At 38.6% G+C, this 23,935-nt stretch overlaps 1 protein-coding gene across 5 annotated transcripts in view; it reads right to left on the bottom strand.

The window, feature by feature from the left end:
- The window catches only part of MTR (5-methyltetrahydrofolate-homocysteine methyltransferase), a 51,085-nt gene that overhangs the window by 13,846 nt on the left and 13,304 nt on the right, over positions 1-23,935 (bottom strand). For 3 of the 5 annotated variants that reach the window (XM_077175566.1, XM_077175564.1, XM_077175565.1), the window contains exons 8-22: positions 21,107-21,201; positions 17,324-17,424; positions 16,909-16,970; positions 16,125-16,192; positions 14,896-14,972; positions 13,691-13,803; positions 12,170-12,310; positions 11,345-11,530; positions 10,575-10,754; positions 9,465-9,581; positions 9,227-9,367; positions 6,668-6,757; positions 5,853-6,005; positions 5,224-5,331; positions 2,332-2,432 (exon numbers count right to left, since the gene is read on the bottom strand). In XM_077175566.1, coding sequence (XP_077031681.1) covers positions 2,332-2,432; positions 5,224-5,331; positions 5,853-6,005; positions 6,668-6,757; positions 9,227-9,367; positions 9,465-9,581; positions 10,575-10,754; positions 11,345-11,530; positions 12,170-12,310; positions 13,691-13,803; positions 14,896-14,972; positions 16,125-16,192; positions 16,909-16,970; positions 17,324-17,424; positions 21,107-21,201 — 1,733 coding nt within the window. Of the gene's footprint in view, positions 1-2,331; positions 2,433-5,223; positions 5,332-5,852; positions 6,006-6,667; positions 6,758-9,226; positions 9,368-9,464; positions 9,582-10,574; positions 10,755-11,344; positions 11,531-12,169; positions 12,311-13,690; positions 13,804-14,895; positions 14,973-15,638; positions 16,012-16,124; positions 16,193-16,908; positions 16,971-17,323; positions 17,425-17,540; positions 17,733-21,106; positions 21,202-23,935 lie in introns of those variants that run through there. The other 2 variants (XM_077175567.1, XM_077175568.1) reach the window with 2 other exon arrangements.

Genomic DNA, 23,935 nt, shown 5'->3' on the forward strand with positions numbered 1-23,935 from the left:
TCCTCTTGCTGTAAACAACTGACCTAAAAATAGATATTAAGATTGAGATGTTTGTTTGTTTCTCTTAAGACTATTTGGGAAATGGGGGAATCTTTACATAGGAAATACCTCTGGGTCTGGTGGTAAAATTTTCAGTAAGAGTTCCAGATGGCATAACAGTTAAGAAAATTCAAGTGTAAGAGGAGCTTTTTCTTTAAAATAAATTTTTGTGGTTGTACTAAGTCTGGATGAGATGAGTTAATTTTCTTCACAGCAGCTGGTATGGTGCTGTATTTTAAATCTGCGGCCAAAACAATTCTGCAAATTAAAGTTTAACTGTTGATGAGCAATACTTTCACAGCATCAAGGCCTCTTCTGTTTCTTACTCTACTCCCCCAAGAAACAGACTGTGAGTAGACACAGCTAGGCAGATGACCCAAACTAACCAAAGAAATATTCCATGGCACATGAAGTCAAACTCAGCAATAAAAGGGAGAGTAAGGGACATAGCAGGGGTTAGCCATATTTTGCTCAGGAACTGGATAGGAACCTAGTCTGTCCATAGGAGGTGATAAGGGGATTGCATCACTTGTTTTTTCTTTCTTTCTCTCTTCTTCCACTTCATCTTCAGTTATTACTTTTCTCCACCCACCATTTTTCTTGCTTTCTTTCTTCCTTTCTTCTTTTCCCATCTCACTGAGATTGGCTGGGTGGAAGTGAATGAATGCTGTGTGGTGCTGAGCCACCAAATAGGCCACCCACAGCAGTAGCATTTCTGAAGGCATCTGGATAATACAAAAATGTTTCGTGGACATCGTATTGTCACTGTCATATTTTTTGGAAAAATCCCTTCTCCAGGATTTCTTCTCCTGAGAAGCTAAGAAGCCTCAGAGAGAAATGAAAACAATAATTATCTGTTTGCTTCTCCCTGTTTTACTGCTTTAGAATGTGGTCTGGAAATTGCTTACTAACAGGTGCATGTTTGATTGGTTTCATGTGAATTGTTTTTACTTGATGACCAATCACCATCAGCTGTGTCAGACTCTGAGGAGTCAGTCACACGTTTTTCATTATCATTCTTGTTAAGCCTTCTGTCTGTATCCTTTCTCTATTCTTTAGTATAGTTTTAGTATAACATTCTTTTATATAATGTAAGTACATAAAATAATAAATTAACCTTCCAAAGACATGGAGTCAAATTCACTCATCTTTCACCTCATCCTGGGGACCCCTGCAAATACCACATTTTATCTTACATCAGGAATATAAGATGATTCACACCAAGCTTGTTTGCCTTATTAAAGCATACATTTTATGAAACAGGACACTGAACTTCCCTTTCTAGCATTTTATTGCTATTAACCCTAGCCATTGCTAAGGTTTTTATTTCTTCAAGTAAACCGCCCCAGCCTGCAGATTTCACTCAGCCTCACTCATATTCATGGTGACAGAGAACACCATGGCTTCCTTTCAGTAAATCTAAATAAAGCTCAAGAAAGCCTGAATCCAATCAACAGAATTTCAAGAGGAAATTCAATGGAATATATTGCATATATACAGCACTGTTACTGACTTCAACACTTTGTGTTTTGAAATAAAGGGATAATTTTGGCTCTTTCCAGAGCAAATGACAACCCAAAGTCAAAACTAAACTAAAGGAATGAACAGTAAGACTGAGTTCCAAAACCAATTCAGCTTTGCACAATGTCTGACAGACCCTTGAAAAAAACACTAATGGGAACATGACCATTCATTCCAACACTGTTGCCAAGCCTTCTGCAGATACACAGGCCATGAAAGACCTGACTTTTCTTGAAGTTCTAACTTTTGAAGTTTAGAAACAGAATGAGAATCTCATCTCTTATTTAAGAAAACATACCTCAGCAAGTTTTTAAAACCTCATAGTTAACAAACAACATGAAAAACACACTACAAGATTCATTTGAATCTTACAAGACTATTTTTTCCCAACACAAGCCATATACAGTATTGCCTACTGCAACTGTCATATCTGATTTCTTCAGACATTACAAAAACATCACAGTTATTATATTTAACTGATATAAAACAAACACAAAAATTGATGTTCTCATCTATATTCCAATTGATGTTCAACTGCAGAATCACCTCAGATGTTAATTTATTAGGAAAAACAATACTCAAGGAGGATGCAATACTCCCTCTTGCCCCCCCATTTAGTAATACCTGCTGTGATCTGTGTTCCCAATCACAACCTGGGGAACAGAGAACAATTCCCAAGAAATGCCCAGTTCTGTTATCACCACAGCTGCAGCTACAGAGAGGTACTGACCCTTCTACAGTTGTGTTCTCAGCTACCTGATGTCTCTTTACCTGAAGTTGTTGCAGCCCAGAACAACTCCCACAATGTTCTTGCCGATATCATGTACATCTCCCTTCACAGTTGCCAAAACTATTGTACCCTGGTAAGGATCCTGGAAGTTGAAGTAGCAAGAGTTAAATTACTCAGAAGCCTTGGTATGTTTGAACACATCCTTCAACACTGCAATCCTAATCCACGACTCAGACTTCTATTATAGTACTGCAAAGTGTAGTACAGATAATACAGTAAGTATTAAAAACCATCTTAAAAGATCCAGGTAATAGAAACTTGCACATGAATTATTCTTTTAAAAATCCATGGATGTTATTCAAAAATCTGTGTTTGAAAAAACAAAACAGCACATAAAACCATTTCAGATCTGGATAGCATTTTTTGCAGTGCAATAACTGAACTCCTGAGGTTCTTCTGCTCCAAATACACACCTTGCCAATAAAGAGATTAAATATTTAGAACAGAAGGGCATGAATACTTATAATTACATGTCTGTTTGTGCATCAAGATCAATCTTTTGATGCAATGCTGAGAAAAACAGGAGATTAGCAAACTTAGAAGAGAAATTAGAGCAATTAGAAAAAGCAGAAGAGGCTCATTTTTATGCAACACAAATAACAACGGAGTTTTCAGTGCAGTGATCAGGCTACTTCAGATTACCCAAGCTGAACAAACAGGCTGAAGAAGGATCAACTTGAAGAAAGGAAGCTGTTCTGTCACAAGCAGGTCCTAGGCTAGATGGCATTCAGCCTGACAAAAGGTGCTGCCAGCAGCACAACAGTGGAACTTCCCACAGCAGTTCTCCACCGGGACACAGGACGTGGCAATACCTCTTTAGTTGTGTAATCACTGCCGTCATTTGGAACAGCTCCAGGCTATAACAGTAGTATGTCTGAGCTGCTGCAGCATCAGATGCCAGTAAGCAACTACATAAATTGCACAGAATTTAAATAAAGTGGAAATCTGAGCATATTGTATGTGAAACTATAAAATATTTTTCCAGACAGTATCTCATCTCCTTCGCACATGGCAGAACTGGATGACTGAACTCTTCTATAAAGCATGCTATATTTCTGGACACATAGAGCAGCTCTCTATTTCATGAACCTACATTGCTTTTGTAGTTGCAATATTATGGGTTAAAAAATCTTGATATATTATCAAGAGTGACATTAGTATTTTCCTGTGGTTCTAACACATTTGTTGAATAAAATCCCTGGATTTCCACCAATGTTGCTGTTTACTAAAATCTAGTATTTCCCCAGAGCTTCTGTTTTACACAAGGCCAGAGAACAGAGGAAGCAAAATGAAGGTCTGTAAGTCAGCCATCTCAGTAAATCAACAGAAAATTTTGCAGCTGAAAATATACTGCTGGGGAATGGGGTAAGAGATTAATCAAGGACTGGGAGAAGAACAAAACATGCTGGCCCACATTAGGTATCACATTTAATCATACCTAATAATTACTGATGATTTCATTAGTGATTGATACAAAAGAAAAAAAAATTGGATTTGCACATAAGAAGGAAAATCTTTGCTGGATAGCAAACAACATGGGAAACAGCACATACCACTTTAAATAAACCCTATTTAAGGCACACTTATTTCAACTGTCTTAAGCAAGGAGGTCCTCAAGTTCTGGGCATACATCCAACAGGCCTTCATTGTTTTTCATCTTTGATAGAGATCCACAGCCACAGCTATTTATCCTCAAATGTCACTATCAACGCTTTGCATTTCCTGGCAGTCTGTGACTAAAACTGTCCTGGAGGGTACAGTGGCCTGGGTAACATCAGACAGATCAGTTACCAGAGTCTGCAAATCTTTTTCCTTCAAGCCAATGTACTTTGGGAATAGATGCAGCTGTTTTATCTCTTTCATTGATTCTCTATATAGTGGCATGTCTTTTTAAGAGGAAGGAACTACATCCCATGCCCAGCAGAAGGTAGAGAAGGCAGGATGACAGAATCCCTGCCTTTTTCTTCTGCTCTCCTCAGCCACACAGAGCACCTAACTCACTCTCTTAGAGTGTTTGCTATCTTTTTTAGAACATCTCAAATTCCACTTCACATCTTTCTAGCCAGAGAATTAAGTGCCAGAGGGTTCACAGAAGATCCTAATCCACTGTTCATGGAATCAATGGGGTAGCAATTTTAAACAACTTCAAACAGCATCAGAACAAAACAGAGGGTGTGAAATACCAGCCCTGTTGTCTGAATTAAAAGAGAACAGCATGAGCTGGAGAGAGATGATGAAGTGAAAGGTGATTTGTGACAGCCAGAGAACACATTAACTTGAGATACAGGAGAGAAGACACCTTCATATCTGGAAAGAGCATGGGAGAAGAGACAAGGCATTTTCCTTCTTTCATGAAGATCAGTCAGATTTAATTATCAAGCTATTTTTCTTTCCAAATTATTTCCTGTATTTGTTACATTTGTGCTGGACAATCACACAACAGATACACAGCAAATACATTGTAAGAAGATTTCAAGGAAAGAATTAGGAACCATTAAAAATTTTAAAGGAGAATTAGAGAGTTCGCCCAGGGCAGAAGTATTACAAGCAAGTAGCAAAATCTGCCATAAAGTTAGAATAAATAACAGCAAAATTAAATGTCTGTAAAAACACAAGAAATTAGTAACATTGGCATAAAGGGCTTACAAAGGCTCACTGGCATAGTTCAGAAAACTTTGTGAACTTAGGCACACACCAAGCAGAGTTCCACAAAATCATGAATTTCAAACGTAATTCAAATTTTAACTGAGATTGTCAGTCTCCATGTGACTGCATCAACTCTCCAGCATAATAAATATAAATAGCAACAAATAATTCTTATATTTGTCATAGCACTCTGGGAAAGAAATACAGCACAAAGGAGTGTATCTTGCCTCTTCTTCTGTGCTGCCTTGCTTGGCTCTCCTTTCCTCTCTTTCTTTTTCCATATACGGAATAAGGTGGCCAACTGCTTTCTTCATAACTCGAGCAGACTTTATCACCTGCACAGGTAAAGGTGGGGGCAGAATAAACAATAAAGACAAGGTATAGGAATAAACCCAGTTTTACTTTAGCTTTCTCATTCAGGCAATAAATGAAACCTCATTTGCAGCCCCAGGTGGCCGTTTTCAGATCACTCTGCGGCTGCAGGCTGCTGACCTTACTGGGCTAAGGCTCTACACAAAACATTTCTTGCACAGTGCAGCTTCCCAGACCAATCACAATAGAACTGAAAGCTGCAGACAGACCCAGACTTGGAAGGTGCTAAACACAGCAAATTTTATTTGGGCTTTTATTCTCTTGCACTTTTCATGGCCAAAGACTTAAAACTGCATTTCAAATAAAGCAAAAACTCTCAGGAAGAACAGAAACAAACAAAATCATACACATAGAAAGTCGAGTTTCAAAGTAAAGTAAGAAAGTGACTGCTTCTCAGCAGTACCTGAATTTTTGCAATTCCTACATTTTACAATGCTAGTTTTTGTAGGAAATAGGAAAATATATGACATTATTTTCTCATTACCTGAGGTAGAAACATCTTTCCAGCACCAAAAAGATCACCAACAATTTTCATGCCATTCATCAAAGGCCCTTCAATTACATTTAGAGGTCTAGGATATTTTTCCTGGTTTAATCTTGCTTCTTCTGTATCTGCAATGACATACTTCTCAATGCCCTGAGGAAAAAAAAAAAAAGAGAAGCTTTTATCTTGCTAGAAATACAACTTTTATTTAGTTGCCTTCTCCCCAGAAAAACCCCACAATGAAAGTACAAATAGATACTGTAGATACTGATAGTCTTTAAAAATACCTCAAATGTGAATTGAAAATAGTCTTTCTTCCTTTGGTTCAAAGGAACCAAAACACTGCAGGTCTTAGGCAGATAAAGCTACTCACAGCATTTCCCCAGTATTAACAGATTTGTTCACTTTTCTTAACTCTGTCATCAGAAAAACCCAACACTCAAAAAAGGCTGCTTCCTCAGTCCAGGTGCCACTCAGTGCAGTACTACTGAAGGACCAAAAACAGCCCTAGGAAGTAAAAGGAGTGTGTTCCAAAGCAAAAGCTGCATGTTTCTACCAACACTAGTGGAATAAAATATTAAGGGTCAAAGACTTCAACTTTGAAGCTTAAAGACACACCGCTACGATAAGTTTTCTCTAGTTTTCTCTGTTATTGAAATTAAATAGATCAGTTGCCTTTATTATTCATTGTTAATTAATAGCTTGTGAAAAAATGGTAGCTGAAGAACTTTTAAAGGCAAATATGTCCCTTAAGGTCTGAGCTGAGCTCATGGCTCTGAGCTCTGATGGCTAGGACAGTTTTCCAGCGAGATTACCTTGATGAGAGCATATTCCAGCCTTTCCTCCACAGAGCCTTTACGCCACTCATCAGTCTGTACAACTTTTTTTCCTCCTTGGGCATGATTCTGAAAAGACATCCATAGGAGCTTGCATGCATAAGAGGTACAATTATGGACTTCACATTCAGAAAACCAAGGATATTTCCAAGTAGTGACTCATAAAATAATTTTAGACTATGCAGAAGGTTTATATACATGCAAATCATGTTGCAAACACCTGTGATGTAATACATGCACCCAGGGTGTCTACATCCCAATAGGTATACACCTCAATGAAAATTTAAACAAAATATTTTTTTTTAAAAAAGAGAGAGCAGTTTGACAAATTTTGTGCTCATAAAAATGATGACATGACTAATCCTAAGGGATTTACTTCTGGGAACATATTTTAAATTGATTCCTGGCCCACACATTACATTTAATTTTAAAATTCTAATTAATTTGGCACTAATTCAGTTTCTGCTGGAATAGGTTATGTTATTCCATATCACAGACGTGTTTTCATCAGTCAGCCTACAAAACTACTGTTTGTCACACACATAGACTGCCCCAAGCTACCACATATCCTCTCTGTCTCACACTCATACTCCCCTTGGCTATGAACACAGAGGCCAAAAAGGCTTCATAGTGCAAGGAAGTTCACAAGCACCCCCCCAGGAAGACTCATGGAAGAGCACCTTATCCAACACACTTCAGGCAAGTAATTTCTTTTCCTTACTCAGTTATTAGACATAATCTGACATCTCTCAGGCCTTATGAACTTCCTATACTTTTGAGTACTCATCAGCAAGTTTTTAAAGATAAAGCCATGGAAACAAGACCTCACTCATGGGAACAGAAAACAGAACAGCTTCCATTCATGTTTATACAAATATTAGCTAACTTCACAACTTCTCGTTTCCTAATCTTATTCCCCTCATATGTCTAGATTGTAAAAAGGAATGAAGGAAGGAATAAAATGCTGCCTGGACACAATATACACTTATATTAATTCTTAATTATATTAAAAACCTGACTGGACATGTCCCTGAGTAACCTGATCTTGGCTGGCCCCTGATTTGAGTAGGGGGCTTGTAGTAGATGATCTCCAGAAGTCTCTATCCACCTCAGGAATCACCTTATGTGATTCACTGAAATGATACCAAGTGCTCTTCAACCTCTGGCCAGAAAGTTTAACAAGGGAACCACTCCAGCCTAAAAGTAACCCATGACACTGTAAGGTGGACATGCAGGAGGAAAAGTGTTCGAGAATGTCTGCAGTTACATACATCATAGAAAATGGTTTTTAATCTCAAACTTCAAACGAAGACTGATTCTCTAAATCTGCAAGGAAAAAGTTCCTCTTTTTTGCCACTAGACTATTTTACTCCCTCAGTAAAACTACCACCACTAATAAAAGCAGATTTTCCAACAATGGCTTCCCAAACTTATAGACCTAGGATTCAACATCCACTTTATTTCTACTTTTAAGGCTCCATTTAAATTCACATTCAGCCTTCTGCAGAAACACTTGCTCAAGTAATCCCTTTCTAACTCTCCCTTTATTTTTCTTCCTCTTTAGGCAATCTTGAATACACCAATGGTGCAACTCAGCTTAAACAGACAAGATCCCTCTCAGGTGAATTGCTTAGACACCAAGAACACCATCTGGAATAGCCTAAGCACAAAGGATAAAGAGAGTCTTCCTGTACTAGTTTTTAACATGTCACCACTGTTACTATAAACCATGCACCACCACAGGGCAAAATACAAACCAAGTAAAGCTCTGCACAGAAACACTGTCTCCAGGAGCTATAAAACAGACATGCAAATCTTCTTGTGCATTCCAATCTAACAGCCACCTAACCCAGTGAGATTTTTTTCTGTATCTCCCATTCAGAACAGAATTTCACCAGTTACCTTACAGACAACTGTAACTTTTGTCCTTTATCACCACCATCATTAAAATATCTCAAAACCACTAAATACCTGATCCTCAATCTTGACACATTACATGAACTGGAAGTCTATGCAGAGCCACAAATCACAAGCAACTACTTTTTTATATACTCCAAGCAAACCATTACCACCAGAGAGAGAGGTTTACTCTTAATCTACCACAGCGCACTTGTCATTAAAGTTCGAGCACCAAGATCAGCTTGCTTATGAGTTGGCTGTTTTTTCTGGTATTTGTTGGTTTGTGAGCATTTTTTTGGGGGGAAAGTCTGATTGGGATTTTTGCTTCTTATTTTTTGGGGGTTTGGTTTTTTTCCTGTAGAGAATGCCTATGCATTCAGCTTGGTCTCCTGAAGCATATGAAGAGCTCTGGCACGGTCTCTTCCACAGTATGAAACTGGAGAGGTTTGATCTATCACAGATTACTCATTTTATTCTGTGTTAATAACTGAACCACTTGAAATATCATCAGGAAATTTTTACACCCACAGTTATACTGACACATGCAGTTTATAGGCTGTTTTACCTATCACCTGCAGGGAGGTGGTAAGGCTCAGGTGCTAAGCTAACTACTGTTCAAAGCTTAAAACTGGAAGTTACCTGAGCATAATGTAAAAGTTTCTCTGTTGCATCAGGATCTCTGTTCCAGATTAGATTCTCACACAGCTGTAGCAATTCCTTGTGGATATCATCATACACAGGCAGATTCCCAGCATTCACAATTCCCATGTCCATGCCATACTGGAAAAAAACATAGAGAATCCTCCAGAAAGGCTGTCAGACATAGCACTGCACATCTGCAAAGTGCAAACATATGGAAGCCAAAAGCACATCATACCTTAATTGCGTGGTAAAGGAACACTCCATGCATTGCTTCTCGAATGGCATCCATTCCTCGAAAGGAGAAGGACAGATTGGAAAGACCTCCACTTATCCTGGCTCCTGGCAGTGTTTCCTATAGGAATTGCACACAGATTTTTAAAGAAGTGCTTTCCAAAAAGGAAATGTAAGTAAAGCATTCAGTTCATAAAACAATTGGCCCCTGAGCTCAGTGCATTGCCTATGTACCCTTTCTCTTTTCCCTGTTCTATATCGTTCTAGTTACTCAAATTCATAAAGATCAATTCAAATCTTCAGGAAAATTTACAAATTAAGGAAAGATCCAGCAGCTACTGTGGTTTCCATTGTCACAGGTGCTATTCTGAACACATCAGTTCTCCCACTGCAGCATTCCATATTTTCTCCATACAAACCTACTTTTGGCTCTTCCTGTCCCCACTCCTCTGGAAACAGGAGCAGCCAGTTTGCCTGCTTGCACATCTCAGAAGCAGGCTGCCACTGAGCAGCCAAACTCAAGGGTGCAGCCCTGCTTCCAGGGGCCCTGTGGTGATAAAGCAGCCTGTGGGGTGTCTCCCCCAGACAGCTACTGGCAGAGCATCTCCACATCTATCAGGGTGTCTTGTGAAACACAACAGTGCTGTTTCCTTGGCTGCATGCAGGTGACGTTCCTTACTGCTATACTCCTTTACACATATTTTGGCTACATAAAAAGTCAGGTTGCCAAACAAATGCCTTCCACAGAAAAAGGAATTGTATTGAAAAAAAAACACTTTTTGCACACCTTCAAAGAGGTCCTACTAGCTTGTACATAAATGTGATCATTACTTCATTTAATTAAGCTAGTATATTTAGTAGTACAGTACAGCAAATGGACTGAAATATATTTATAGAACTATCTGAAGTTGTTCTGCTGGAAATACAGCAATATTGGGGAATGTCTGGACTTCAGAAGAGTAGTCCTGCTCACTAGGCTAAAATGTGTAACATTTTTCAGCAGTGTTTTGTTGTTGTCTGAAGGGGGGTGGGGTGTTTTTTCTGTTTTATAGGCGTTTAGGGTTTTAAGTCATCTCAGCAATACACTTCAACTTAAAATAACCTTACAACTCACTTTTATGGTTTTAGTAGCATTGATAAAATTTATGGCATAAAGGTTATGTTCTTCCATTCCAGTTCCTATGGTCAAAATATTAGGGTCAAATATTATATCATTTGGGTTGAAGTGCAGTTTTTCCACAAGGAGATGATAAGCTCTGGAACAGACTGCAATCTTCGTTTCTGTTTCTGTTGCCTAGTGAAGAAAAAGAATTCTGACATGAAACTTATAGACCACACAAAAAATAAACTCTCCAGAAATCATTTACAGCTCCAGTGACTCAAGACAGAATGTGAACATCACAAATATTAAAAAAGGATTATACATAAGAATATTGTACTTAAAATATCACCACCCCAACACCTGGAGTTTTCACTCAGTTTATAAAAAGCAATCTCACTGCCCAATGTTTCATCATCCTATGCAAAGCCTAATATGTGATTTTTGACATAACTAAATTAATTCACAAAGATTTCACTCTCATGAGAGACAGTTTCTGAACTAAAAATATCTTTTATGAAGGAACAGTTCAGTATGTCTGAATAGCAAGAAATTCTCTTGAACTAACAGAGCTCCACTTAGATCAGTACATGGATTTTTCAAACATTTGAGCAGCATAAGAAATACTTACAAATTAGGGTCAAAACTAAGGTCATAACTGCTTAGGTTATACAGAACATGTCTAAATCAACCGTGTAAATGAAACAAAACAACTTTGTCTTGAAAAAGAGGAAGAAAGCCTTACACTTCAGAAAAAAACACTTCTCCTTTAAAGTGACACTCACCTGCCCCACTTCATCAAAAGCCATAACAACCACAGCTGCTCCATACAATTTAATTTTCCTCGCTTTCTCCAGAAAGTCTTCCTCACCTTCCTTTAGACTGATGCTGTTTACAATGCATTTCCCTTGGCAACATTTCAAACCTGCTTCAATCACTGAAAAATTTGAGGAGTCTATGCATAATGGCACCTGTAAATAATAGAGAAGTAAGCCAGGAGAATACACAGAAGTTATGAATTACAGTTCTACACGCTGTTTGTCCATTTGGACATAAAAATGCACACAACATTAGTAAGTATTTATGAAAAAATGTTTCCACATTATATTCTGAGATTCACTTTTCTTTAAATGCAAAACTCCAAGCAAATTTATTTCAAGAGCTTCAATGGCAGCTCCATCATATATCATATAGAGATCTCTACTTCTCCCTATAATATCTTGTGTTTCTGATTTAGATACTCATTTTTAGAGAAAGCACATTGCAGAACTATTTTTTTAAAGCCATTCTATATCCATAGCAACTTTAAGGTTTGTGGAAAGCAATACCATTATGCACTGCTAACATATACATTATGGCTTATAACTGCTCCAGAATGAACCTGCATTCAGCTTTTCCAGCCAGTGAAAAGGATTGGCATATATTTATGTGAAAACAGACAGAAAAGCCTCTGTTTCACCCAAAGGCCTTCCCTACTACAGTGTCACTTCCTCTCGGGGGACAAATACACCTGCCTAAGCACATAAACTGGTTTTTAAATGAAATGGTATCAACATCTGCATGCAATTTACAAGTCAATAACATGTCCATTATTGTGATTCAATTACAACCTTGGCAATATCAGGTTCCGAAGAAATGAAGTTACAAAATCTGGTCATTGCAGTGGGGCCGTCCAACATCCCATCATCCATATTTATGTCAAGAATCTGGGCCCCCATCTCAACTTGCAATTTAGCTACACTCAGAGCTTCCTAAAGAAGAAAGTCAAAAACCAAAACAACATTGAGAAGAAAAAATCCTAGTTATTCTCCGGATAACATTTCATTTCTCCAAACTAAGCATGCAGTCAAAAATTTAAAAATTTGTAAGACATCCTATAAGAAAATAAGGAAATGGTCTGTCATGTACAACAAAACAAAAAAGTTGCTGATATGGAACAACCTATATTTAATTTGTTTACAGAACATGACATCAGAGACCTGATGTGCTGGTAGCATCACTGACTGTAGAAAGTTGGTCATATGCTTAATTGAATAATTTAAGATTTGCATGGTAACAAGGACTTGTGACTGCACAAGATGACAGGAAAATACAGTCTCTGTGATGGTATGAAATAAGGCCTTGCATTACAAGCTCTGGTGTTTTGCAACAGGATACTTAACTTTTAAAGGCTGTTCAACATTTTTGCAAGCTGCATAATAATCACAAGTGCTAAGAAGGAAAATTAAAGCTTTTCCCCCAGCCTAGATAACTATCTGAACACCCATGTCTGTTCACTTTCTCTTCTCTGTCATTCTGCAGAGTCCCTAACAACCTGTGTTTAAAGGTCTCTTCATTTAATAAGCCTAACCTGCTTCATGACTTCTACTAGCCTAAGAGTCAGACTTCCAAAAATACCAACTAAGGCTTTCATTCTGATTTGATGTAACATCAGAGTATACTCTGGAAAAGAGTCTCAACTCTCAAGAAAAGTCACTCTGCTATCTGTTTCAATGTTACAGCATCAATTCACACCAGTAAACAATGAGTCTTCCGGCCTCTTCATTTCTGCCCTGCAGTAGTTTCAAGAAAGCAATTATCCTCTAAGCATCTTTTTCTGTACCAATGCTCATGTAGCATGTGGGACTCAGAGATCAAAGTAGGTAGCAATTAGATGTAATCATAATGCTGAGTCGAACTGGGGAAGTGAGGAAGGGGAGAAAGAGTGAGAGCTGCACAGTGCCACAATCTATCCCAAGTCAGATGTTCCTCATAACTTGAAATAGAGGATTACACCCACCTTTTTCCCCTCTTCTCTGTAAACCAGCCCCCTACATGCAGCACAGACCAAGACATTTTCTAATCCATTACCAGCTGTATAACTAAATTAAAAGTTGAAAGTTGCCTGTAACACTTGTCAAAAAAAACAGAAGTCCTTGTAAAGCCCTTCTCACAGTTATTAGTAAATGGCAAGCAGAGAAACAAAGAACAGAGAAAAAATAAATCCTCCACATTTTCTTACTCTTGTAACTGGTGTAGAATAGTGCTTTGTGCCAGCAAAACAAACAGTAATAGTGTAATGGAGCAATAGAAAATCAGAGCATCAGCTATAAAGATTATTTTTCATATGAGATTATTGTTAATATGTATACTTCATAGTTGCCTGCCATGATGAGTTTAGCAAACTTCCGTGATCCTGCAACATTGCAGCGTTCACCAATATTAACGAAGTTGGTGTATGGCCCAATCCTGAATGGCTCCAGACCTTAAAAAGATATTTTTGAACATATTTGTTAAAACAGAAAAGAAAAAAACTGCGTAAGAAAGACAAAATCTCTTTTCTGAACTGTAAAATAAAGGTCTCTCTCTCTGCAAATAGTGATTTCTCAGTACATCAGTGCTCTAATGAGTAACTAGAAAAGCAATGCAATGAAACAGCTGCCAATACATGCACCAAATCTTCTGTTCTTCCTCAATGACAGTCAATAATTTACCTGACCCACAAAAAATAACAACCACCTTTTACAATACAGAAGTTAAGCTATGATTCTTTAGACATCTGTGCACATGTCCTCTCAACTTTCAACTATTTTACCTCATGCATGACACCCTGCAAGAAGCAACAGCCCATTGACCAACAAGGGCAGCTCATAACCACATACCCTAGTTCAGAGAAACAAGGCCAGTTGGGCCCTTGGGTAGCAGGCAATGCAGAGGCAAACAAACTCTACAGCAAAACCAAATAAGCTAAGGCATGACATCCCAAGCCAACCATGATATATTTTATTTATGCTAAACTGATGTGACCTGAGGTTAAAATGCCTGACTGAAAAGATGGTACTGTTTTATTCAGATACATGGCTCAAAGGCTTAAAAGAATGCCTGAAGTGTGGAACATACAAACAAAACACGTTCTAGACCTGGATATATTGCTGGAACACAGTCCCAGTATGACTGAATCAGCATCTGAGGTGAGACAGGACAGCCCTCACACAGCTGGTATACAAGGATCTCATCCCAGCTCTGCCAATAACTGTAGCCAAATTACCTGGTCTCTCTGTGTTTGACCCTCCCTGTTGTAAGGTGAAGACAAAGATACTCATACACCATTACAACATGCCTGAGACTTGCAGAGTAAATATGCTGGCTTGATTATGTTATACAAGATGGCAGCAAAAATACTCTACTACTCCTTTAAGCAAAACAGGAAGACTTAGATGTGGTTACACGTCCATAAGCTTGCTGGAGTCAGGTAGAACCAGACATTCACAGCATTGTTCTGATCAGCAGAAAACAGCCAATAAATTTATAAAGGAAACTTACATTAGTTATGATACTAAACTGTTACACACTTTACCTGACAGCAGCATGCATCCTTGAGAGAGAGAAGGTGGAACACGAGGCTTACAGAATTTCACAGCTTCAGCAATTTTTCTGAGTTACAGAAATAAGAAAGTTTTCAATTAAAATGAAATTACTCCAGACAAGACTCAAACAGTGTATATACTAGACATATAGCTACATTTCCAATTTAGCCCTGTAGAGACAAGACTAATTATGTAGTTTCACTTTGTGAGGCCAAAGGCAAAAACATACTCCCAGAAGATTCTAACATAACTTTGCAGGAAATATACAATGCTGGAGGTTTTTAAAGTACAGAATGAGATACAACGGGATACTTGAAGGATTTCAGAATCAGTGCTCAACCACACTGACTCTTACCATATTCATGATTTGCTGAGCTGAGCAATTGCTAATGACTGAAATACCAAAACCAACCAAAGAAAAGCCCACAAAACCCCATGCAAACAAATCAAACAAAATCTCAAAACCAAAACAAAAACAAAATCACCCTCCACAAAAAAACAAAAGCAAAAACCCAAGGGACAAAAATTTCTCTCTACTGAGACACACTTCTCAGATGCCAGAATGACTCATGCTGTTCATATTCATTTTCTCTTCACACTAGTCAGGACTGACACACAGTGTCCTCTACAAGTTTACATGGCACTTCTTCCCAGTCTATATCAGGGTAAAAATTAATCACAACAGCCCTTTCTTTTTTGAGTTTAAGTGAAAAAACGAGGCTTTCCCACTGACCTACTTGCAGAGACAAAGACATCCAATGCTCCTGCTTAGTAGTCAGGACCAGCACCAGCTGTACAGCATTCACAGAACGTCTGTTTAGGAATTTCCCCAACAAACACACACACATCCCTTCCTTCCATCTACCATCAAAGGAAACCTTAAGTTTCACCTTGTGGCTAAGATTGCAAAAAAAGAGAAAGAAGATACAGCACAATAAAGGAGAGAAATGAAGAGTCTATTCTATTCATCAGTAGAGAGGGAGAAGTAATTCCAGAACAATTTTAGATGACAAAACCAAAGAGGTTTAATCCTTGTCTGAACCACACCTCAACTCATTCTTCATGATATGAACAGGTTGTTCCCACTTCATATATTGCTGCTATTGGCATTCAAGTGATCCACCTTTTCAGGAAACTCTAAGACAAGCCATGGAATATTGTGCCAGAGAAGCAGCACTTAAATTTACTTTGCAGTCCAGAGCTGTAGCACATGAAGTACCTGATATGTGCTGGTGTGGTACCACAGCAACCTCCAACTATGTTGACCAAACCATCCAATGCAAAATTCTGTAAGAGGAAGGAACATTTTGTTCAGAGTCATTAAAGCTATGTTATATATACATTTATTTATTTGTTTTTCTCCACATGTGAAACAATTCAGGGAGCTCAGAAGAAAAATACTAAATTAAAAAAACAATTTGCACTATATTGTCTCTTCAGGATTTGTTTTGAGATTGGATTCCCAAGGCTAACCAGCAATTTCAACAGACAATTTCAAGAGGCTACATTTGAAACTGGCCTATTTATACTGTGTTCTTGCTGACACACTGCAGCTTCAGACCCACAGTTTTGTCTTGCACAGATCCAGTGGCATGGGGAAAGACACCCTGCTCTGTAACACCCCCAACATCGGCAGTTACTGTACACACAACTCTGTAAAATTGTGCCAAGTTCATAAACACCACTCAGCTTTTTGAACAATTCCCAAATAGAACAGTAAGAACACAGGAGTGCAATGAGTAACACGCACAGATCAAGCAGCAGGAAACCTTAGCTTAGTACATGGAAGTAATTAAGGTTTTCAGTTTCCTAAGTAGTTTTCCTAGTGTGATACTTCAAATCACTATCATTGAGCAAATTGTCTATAAACAATCCAAATGACATACATAGCTATCTGAAGGAAAAAAATCCATCCCCAATATTGTAACAAGTATGCACAGGATACAAGCAGAGTTCTTATCTACTAGTAGATCAGATGTGACATAATCAGAAGTATTTTATACCTTTATATGCTTGGCAGTCACTTCTGGAGTTTCATCATAACCACCAAAAGTATTGGGAAGACCTTAAAACATAAATTATTTTCAGTATTACAATTTGTTTAAAGTCCAAAAGAACAGAACTTAATTCCATAAAAGGCACATTTAAAACAGCTACAATTGTATGAGGACTAAAATGCCTCATCACCCTTGCAATCACTACTCAGCAGATTATTAATTATGCAAGAAAGCATTCTGGATTCATTGTCACAGAACTAACAACAGTTACTTTCAGCAGTTTAAAATATTCTTACTTTCTTTTTAATAGTAAAATCAATCATCTTTTTAAGCTACTTCAACTCTATTATTGCTAAGGAGATGGAACAGGTTAGTTACATTTCATGTGCCTGTAAGCATAGGAACATGGGCACCAACACACCTGCGTTGGGGTAACAGATGATGTAGGCGCTTGTACATTTTCCAATTGTTTCAATGAATGGACGCATTTCAACTGCCCCTAAAGCACAATTTAAGCCAATACTGGAAAATAAATTTTCAAAAATTATGTTGAAGTAAAAACACCTTTTACACACAGAACAGATAAAAGTTAGTGCTGGCAACTGCTAACTCCCACAATCATCTAAAACAAAACCAACCTGATCTCCAATTTCTTTAATCATCATCATCAATACAGCATGACTGTGCAAAAGGAGAACCCTCAGATGGAAGAAAAGCACAAGAGGGAAGGGGGCTGGGCTGAATTGAACTGGGAACAATAAATCAAGATTTCATTTCAAAATCCAGGAGGAAAGTGGCAGCATTTTGACAGCAACTGCAGCAACACGACGACTCTGTTTTCTAGGTAAGAGAGAGAACAAGTGGAATGAGAATGGCAGATGGGAAAGGAGTCTTGTGCTGCAGGAAAAAGTATGAAAAAAGGTTGAAAAGGCAAGACCTGCTTCAAGCTGCTAACTCATAATTTCCTTTACAAATTATACATAAATTCCGTCAACTTTGGAAGAGAGCAAGTGCCTCCCCCAAGAAGCCTCATGGCATCACTAAGCTTGAGCAACTGAATCTGCTACATCTTACTAATCATGACAGCACTACAGCAGAAGAATTTTTTCCATTAATAAGTTTCTAAACAATTTTACCAGTATATGAGATATAATAATATTTTCTTTTATTCAATGACAGATACATAAATGAGACTTGCACTCAAAATATCTCCATTTGTATTAAATACAGAAATTTCTCTTGCAGAAAGTACATAGATATCTTTTACATGTTTCCTGATCTTTCTGCACCATTCTAGAAACCCCCTTGTGAGCACTGCAGAACTCAGAAGGTGTTCATAGAGCTGCTGGAAGAGGAAGACATGAAAAATGCTTTCTCCTTTCCTGGAATAACAGTCTCAGGGAGGATGCAAGCTAACCCACAGAAACAGGAATGCACAACAGCCACATCTCCCAACTGACTGAGCTCCACAGGCAGCCGAGCTAATTCAGTGCCTGTATGCCCACTTAGTTTCACAGAGGTCAAAAGCAGAAAAGTCCCACACAAGACTGGGAGCATAAAATGATTTTTGACTTTTCTCCTGTTTCCAAGGAGTAGGCAGGGCATTGGTAACTCCGTAAGTAGTAGCAATTGCAGTCAGATTTACTTGTTGAACAGAATGAAAAACTGTTGAAATCTAAGGGGCTCACAGCAACATCCAAATCAAGGATCTTGAATATCACAGTCACAGATCAAGATCAAATAACACACAAACCCCTTCTCCAAATAACTTAGGGATGAGATGAGTAAGGATTTGGTTGTTTTTTTGGTTTGGTGCTTAAGGGGGGAGGGTATATGTTTTCTTAAACAGCAACCTCCACCTTCAAAGTGCTTACTCTAATACATCTTATACTAGCCAGAAAATTTTGAAAATAACCTTTTTTTTCCTCACATCAAGATTTGATGTTTACATATCTTTAAATCCATCATACAGATTCCCTGGGTACAAATAGCAAGCCCAAGGAATACGCAATTCATTACAGCAATGAGGGTCTGGAATTCATTTCAAAGTATGGGCTCCCCCACCCTCAAGATTTTCAAAGCAAAGCAAGTCCAGAACAGTTACCAAGCCTGCCCTTATCAAATGAGGACAAATGCAGTGTATTTCCTACTCTTAAGTCACTCAATTTACTAGCTTCCAGCTCATACTCCCCACACTCCAAACTGCCTGAATTATTACCCATTATAGGAGTTGCTGACAAGTATATTCATGAGCATGACACAATCTAAACATTACTTGTCAGAACTGTACCAAAGACATGCACATTCATTCAGAAACAAAAAGTAGCTCATGTGGCCAGTATCATTCTCCTCACAGCACTCAACATCATGCAAGAAAACATCTGAGAAAAGCCAACTGTTAAGCATGTCATAAAAGCAAGCAGCCTTGAGGCAAATAGTGATATTCTGTCCCTGCTACCCTAGCGTAAATAAGCATCACACACCCATCTTAAACATCACCTCCCTCTCTTGCTCATTTCTCCACAGCAGTCATACATAAACTCCTGTGAAAGATAAGGCTGCAGAGCCCCTTGGGACCAGAACAAATCCACATTATGGCCCAAAATTCAGTGTATGTCTTCTTAATGCTGCCACAGTAGAAATAATCATAGGATCTGAAACAACACATCTGAGCATCTTTCATGGCAAGCAGCTTGACACATATCTTTCAGCACTTATTAAGTACAGCTCATGAGTTTCTCAGCTACCACTTCCCTCATCCAGACACAAAGTACACATTTTTAAGGGTGGGGTCCAAACCAAACTGAATTAAGTATGACATATCACCCTAATTGGGGCATACACAACCCAAACAGAAACACATGAACATGTGTAACATGATTCCTAGGATCCTACCATTAATCAGTTTTTTCACAACCCTAAAGCCACTCTGCACCAATTTGGCCACAGAAACAACATTAAATGCAATCTGTTCCAACCACTAAAACCCTTCTGCTACAGTGCTGTATAGTAGCCTTTTCACAAATGAGAAACAGGCCTTACACATTGAGATCCATAAGACAGCTTTTATGAAATATGCTTTATTAAATTCTTGATTTCTGCTCCAGTGCCCTTCTCTCTTCTTCAGAAGCAAGAAAGTTAGAGCAAAATTATCTGAGACAGACTCATGCCAAATATGGATCACAAGGCCGTGATGCTGAGAGAAGAAGTCAACTACCACCCTGTTCCAAGAGGCTCCATATGTTACTTCTGGAACACCGTCTGGTCTGGGAAAGTGGAGCCTCAAGGGCAGTCAGGAAAACTGTGAATGCAGTCTTCTGCTTCTGCATCACTGAGATGACAGATTGCGTGGTTTAGCTGAAATTTTGTTGTAAAAACAAACAATGGCTCATCATAATGTGAATGGTGTGCACTACTAACAGCGAACTAAGTGCTTTCAATTAGAATATTCTAATAAAAAAACATCTATTTCTGGCTTTTGTGTGAAGAGACCAAACCTGAGAGTGAAAAAAGGTAAAGAAGGAAGTGAAGACAAGGAGGTAGAACAGGGTAAAGCAACATAGAAGAGTAGATAACCAGGGGATGGTATTTAAATGAACATGCAAAACCTTGCACAATGACCAAATCTGACACATTAACCATTTGCACAGATCTTAACCTCACATTTATTTGAACTTTTCTGCCTGGAGAGAAAAGAATTAAAATAAATTGAGGCATCAGGAGCTCTTAAAAAAACCATGCACATCCTTGAGAAAATCACTCAGGGCACATTCTTCTAAGAGTTCAGTAAAAAGAACATTGCAATAGTATTTTATGCTTTGCTCTTTCAAGACACTCTAAAACACTCTCAGATGGCACTGCTTCCCTCTAAGAGAGACAAGTCCTGCCTGTACCAGGGATTGGCTCTTGGCACAGCCCAAGACAGTAGGAGATGGCAAACTACAGTTTCAGATTTTGACCTAATTGTGATTTCAGTGTAAACACAAAGCCTCAGATTATTTAAAGCAATGAATTAAAAACTAAGCTTTCTTTGGAAACATAATTTCTGTTGAGGGAATGATTAAAAAAACACATTAGCAATGCACATGATTACGTATGATTACAATTTGTATAGCTTCCATTTAGCTGCAAGCAAGGGTTAAAATAGAAAAGAATCTCAATCTACAACTAATTAACTAAGAGAATGAATGATACATTTCCTTACCAAAGTGGCTTACTGTGGGAAACACTAATGACAAATGCCTCTCCTGTCTGGCCAGAGAGGGTACGCCCACTCTTATCCACAATAGTTCCAGAAACCTAAATATCAATTGAACACAGAGAAAGAAGAATTAAATGCACAACAGAATGGAAAATTAAAACGGATGAACTGCTGTTATTCAAAGTAGAGAGACCTGTGCTCCACTCAAAGTGATGAGGCACAACTCAAACAGAAAAATTAAACCCTTTTCACCATATAAATGTTTAAATATTTTTCTAGTAGAAAGAAGATTGGTTAAAGGTTTTTGTCTTTCCCTCTCTCCCTCCTCTGAGTCAAGGGGTTAAGTTAGAAATGTAGTTAGCAAAGATCATATATTGTGATTAGAGCTTAACAAGAAAATCAGTCAATACCAGGTGGGGATACCTGAAACAAGGTTGGGAATGACAGGTGATTTATATAGTATTGTAAGAGTGCATAAGCCATAAATACCACTGACTTCTAAAAATGAGAGCAGGTTTGGACTGTGATGAGCAAATCAAGGAGCCCAGCTGACTTGACATAGGTTAAGAGTTTACCATAAGGAAGATGTCTTACTTCCTCCCCAGAAGCCCACCAACCCAATTAAAGAGGACAATTGCATGGCCATAATGGATCTTCAGCTGATTATAAAACAAAATGGGCAGGTAACGATTATTTATTATGCGTCCTTAGAAACCGCTCAGATATGTAAAACCTTTTCTGTATAAATACAGAGCAGGAACCTCAAACTCCTCCTGCATGTCTTTGGAAAAGATTCCACATGCTTCTGGAGCTGTAATAAATACCCTTCTTTTCAACTTTAATTAGTTGGAGAGTTGTTATGTCCATGTTTCACTTCCTCAGGGGGGAAGAAAGAAAACAAAAGAAAAGGGAGAAAACTACTCTGAACCATCCAGCAGCCAGGTAGCATGAGTACCATGGTATCATTCTGATGGCAGCCTCTGAACCAATCCACAGGGGTTTTTTGTTTTGGCAGCTCTCAGTAGTCACCTTCTCCTCACTTAATCCCCATTTAAGTTATTTCAGGCCTCAGGACTACTATTAAGTTGTTTGGTGGTGGTTGGTGGGAGAGGTGGGTCTGACCTTAACAAGTTACTCCTTTCACCACAAGGGAACATCAAATGTTGCAACTTAGTAGTGGAAGTATAAGTTTTAACCTGCATAATCACACTTCTTCAGCAGTATACAGAGAGATGTACAAATAATATCTTGACCTCAACTAACTATGAAGTCAAGAATTCGGGAGGCATCTGGATGAGCCAGGAAAGGCTCCTCAGATGTCCTGGTTCTGGCCAGGATAAGGTTAATTCTTGCAGAAGCCAGGAGGGGACATGGCCAGGACAACAGTTATACCCCATCATTGCCAGGTGTGGGAGAAGGGAGACCCTCGAGTGAGAAGGGGCTCCTTCCAGTGGCACAGGGCGGTGGGGTAACACCAGCTCTGAGCCGGAGATTTGGGAGACGCCGGTCCCAAGCCAGAGGGAGCACCTGCGTGGCTGCAGTCAGGTTGAGCTCCAAGGTGAGCATCTTTGCATGTGAGTCACTCACACTTTTATACACTTCTGTTATTAATATTGTTGCTGTTACTGTTCCTTTTCTTATTTCTGTTTCCAGTAAACTGTTCCTACCTCAAGCCCTGATCTTTGCCTTTTGAGCTTCCAATTCTCCTCTCCCTCCTGCCGCAGGGAAAGAGAGAGGGGAAGAAAGTGGGGGAGCAAAAAATGCAGCGCATGATTTAGAGAATCTCAGTGAGGGCACTGACTTGCAGAGTACCATTCCTACACCACAACACCAGGTATAAAAGCCTTTTTTTCCAGAAGATGGAATGGGTTTAGAAGACTCCATGCAAAAGTAAATCCACTATTTACTCCAAAGCATGCTTTCATATTGATGCTACTTCCTGCCTTCAAAGTACTCAGTCAAGAAAGGTGATCAGCAGAATCTTAGAAAGCTGTGCTAAGGGTTGTAACTTCCCAGGATAACTGAACAGGGAACAAAGAATAAGGAACCAGGCTCAAGGACCTCTCTGTTCAGGGCAATGAAGACAAAAAGTCAACTCAGAAAACCCCCTGTGCTAACTGGCCAAGTATAAAATTGTGTACACAGAAGTTCTACACAATGACACCTCCAAACCAGTCTTTACTGTTCTAGAAGCTAAATTAAGTAACAAAAGAGACTTTTATGAATGAAATTTCCAAGCTCACTAGCAGTGAAGCAAAACATCAGAAACTACAAAGAAAAAAATGGAAAAGGCAGAGAACATCACTAGGCTGTCACATAATCCCTGATGTCTGCACTTTGAATACTATGCTCTATTGTCATTCCACTCTGACTTGAGGAAATAGAAAACAAAAATGCAACAATAATGAATGAACCAAATAGAACAGCTAAATAGAAGTGGACTCATCAGGCTGAAAAAAAGATGACTAAAGGAGGCTCTCACAAAGGACTAGAAATGCCACGACTACGCAGCAAAGGGAACACAGAACAGCTGCTCATTATCATTCTCAAGAGATAAATGACAAGACACAATAGAAGTTATCAGGTGGACGGGCCAAAAGTAAGCAAATTTTCAAACCAGCACATTCATAAGCTGTGAAAGTTACCGGCAGATTATTTTGTAGATGCCTTGGTCCCACATAGGTTTGAACACAGATGCAAGGAAGGAGTAAAAATATTCAACAAAAGCCTACAAACAGACATCAACTGCAAATCAGAAAGCCTGGACTGCAAACTGTAGAAAACTGGAAGAATACATCAGAACTATTCCTTTTCTGTATTTCTTCCAATGCA

The sequence above is a fragment of the Agelaius phoeniceus genome, chromosome 3 (genome assembly GCF_051311805.1).
Source record: "Agelaius phoeniceus isolate bAgePho1 chromosome 3, bAgePho1.hap1, whole genome shotgun sequence".
Taxonomy (NCBI): Eukaryota; Metazoa; Chordata; class Aves; order Passeriformes; family Icteridae; genus Agelaius; species Agelaius phoeniceus.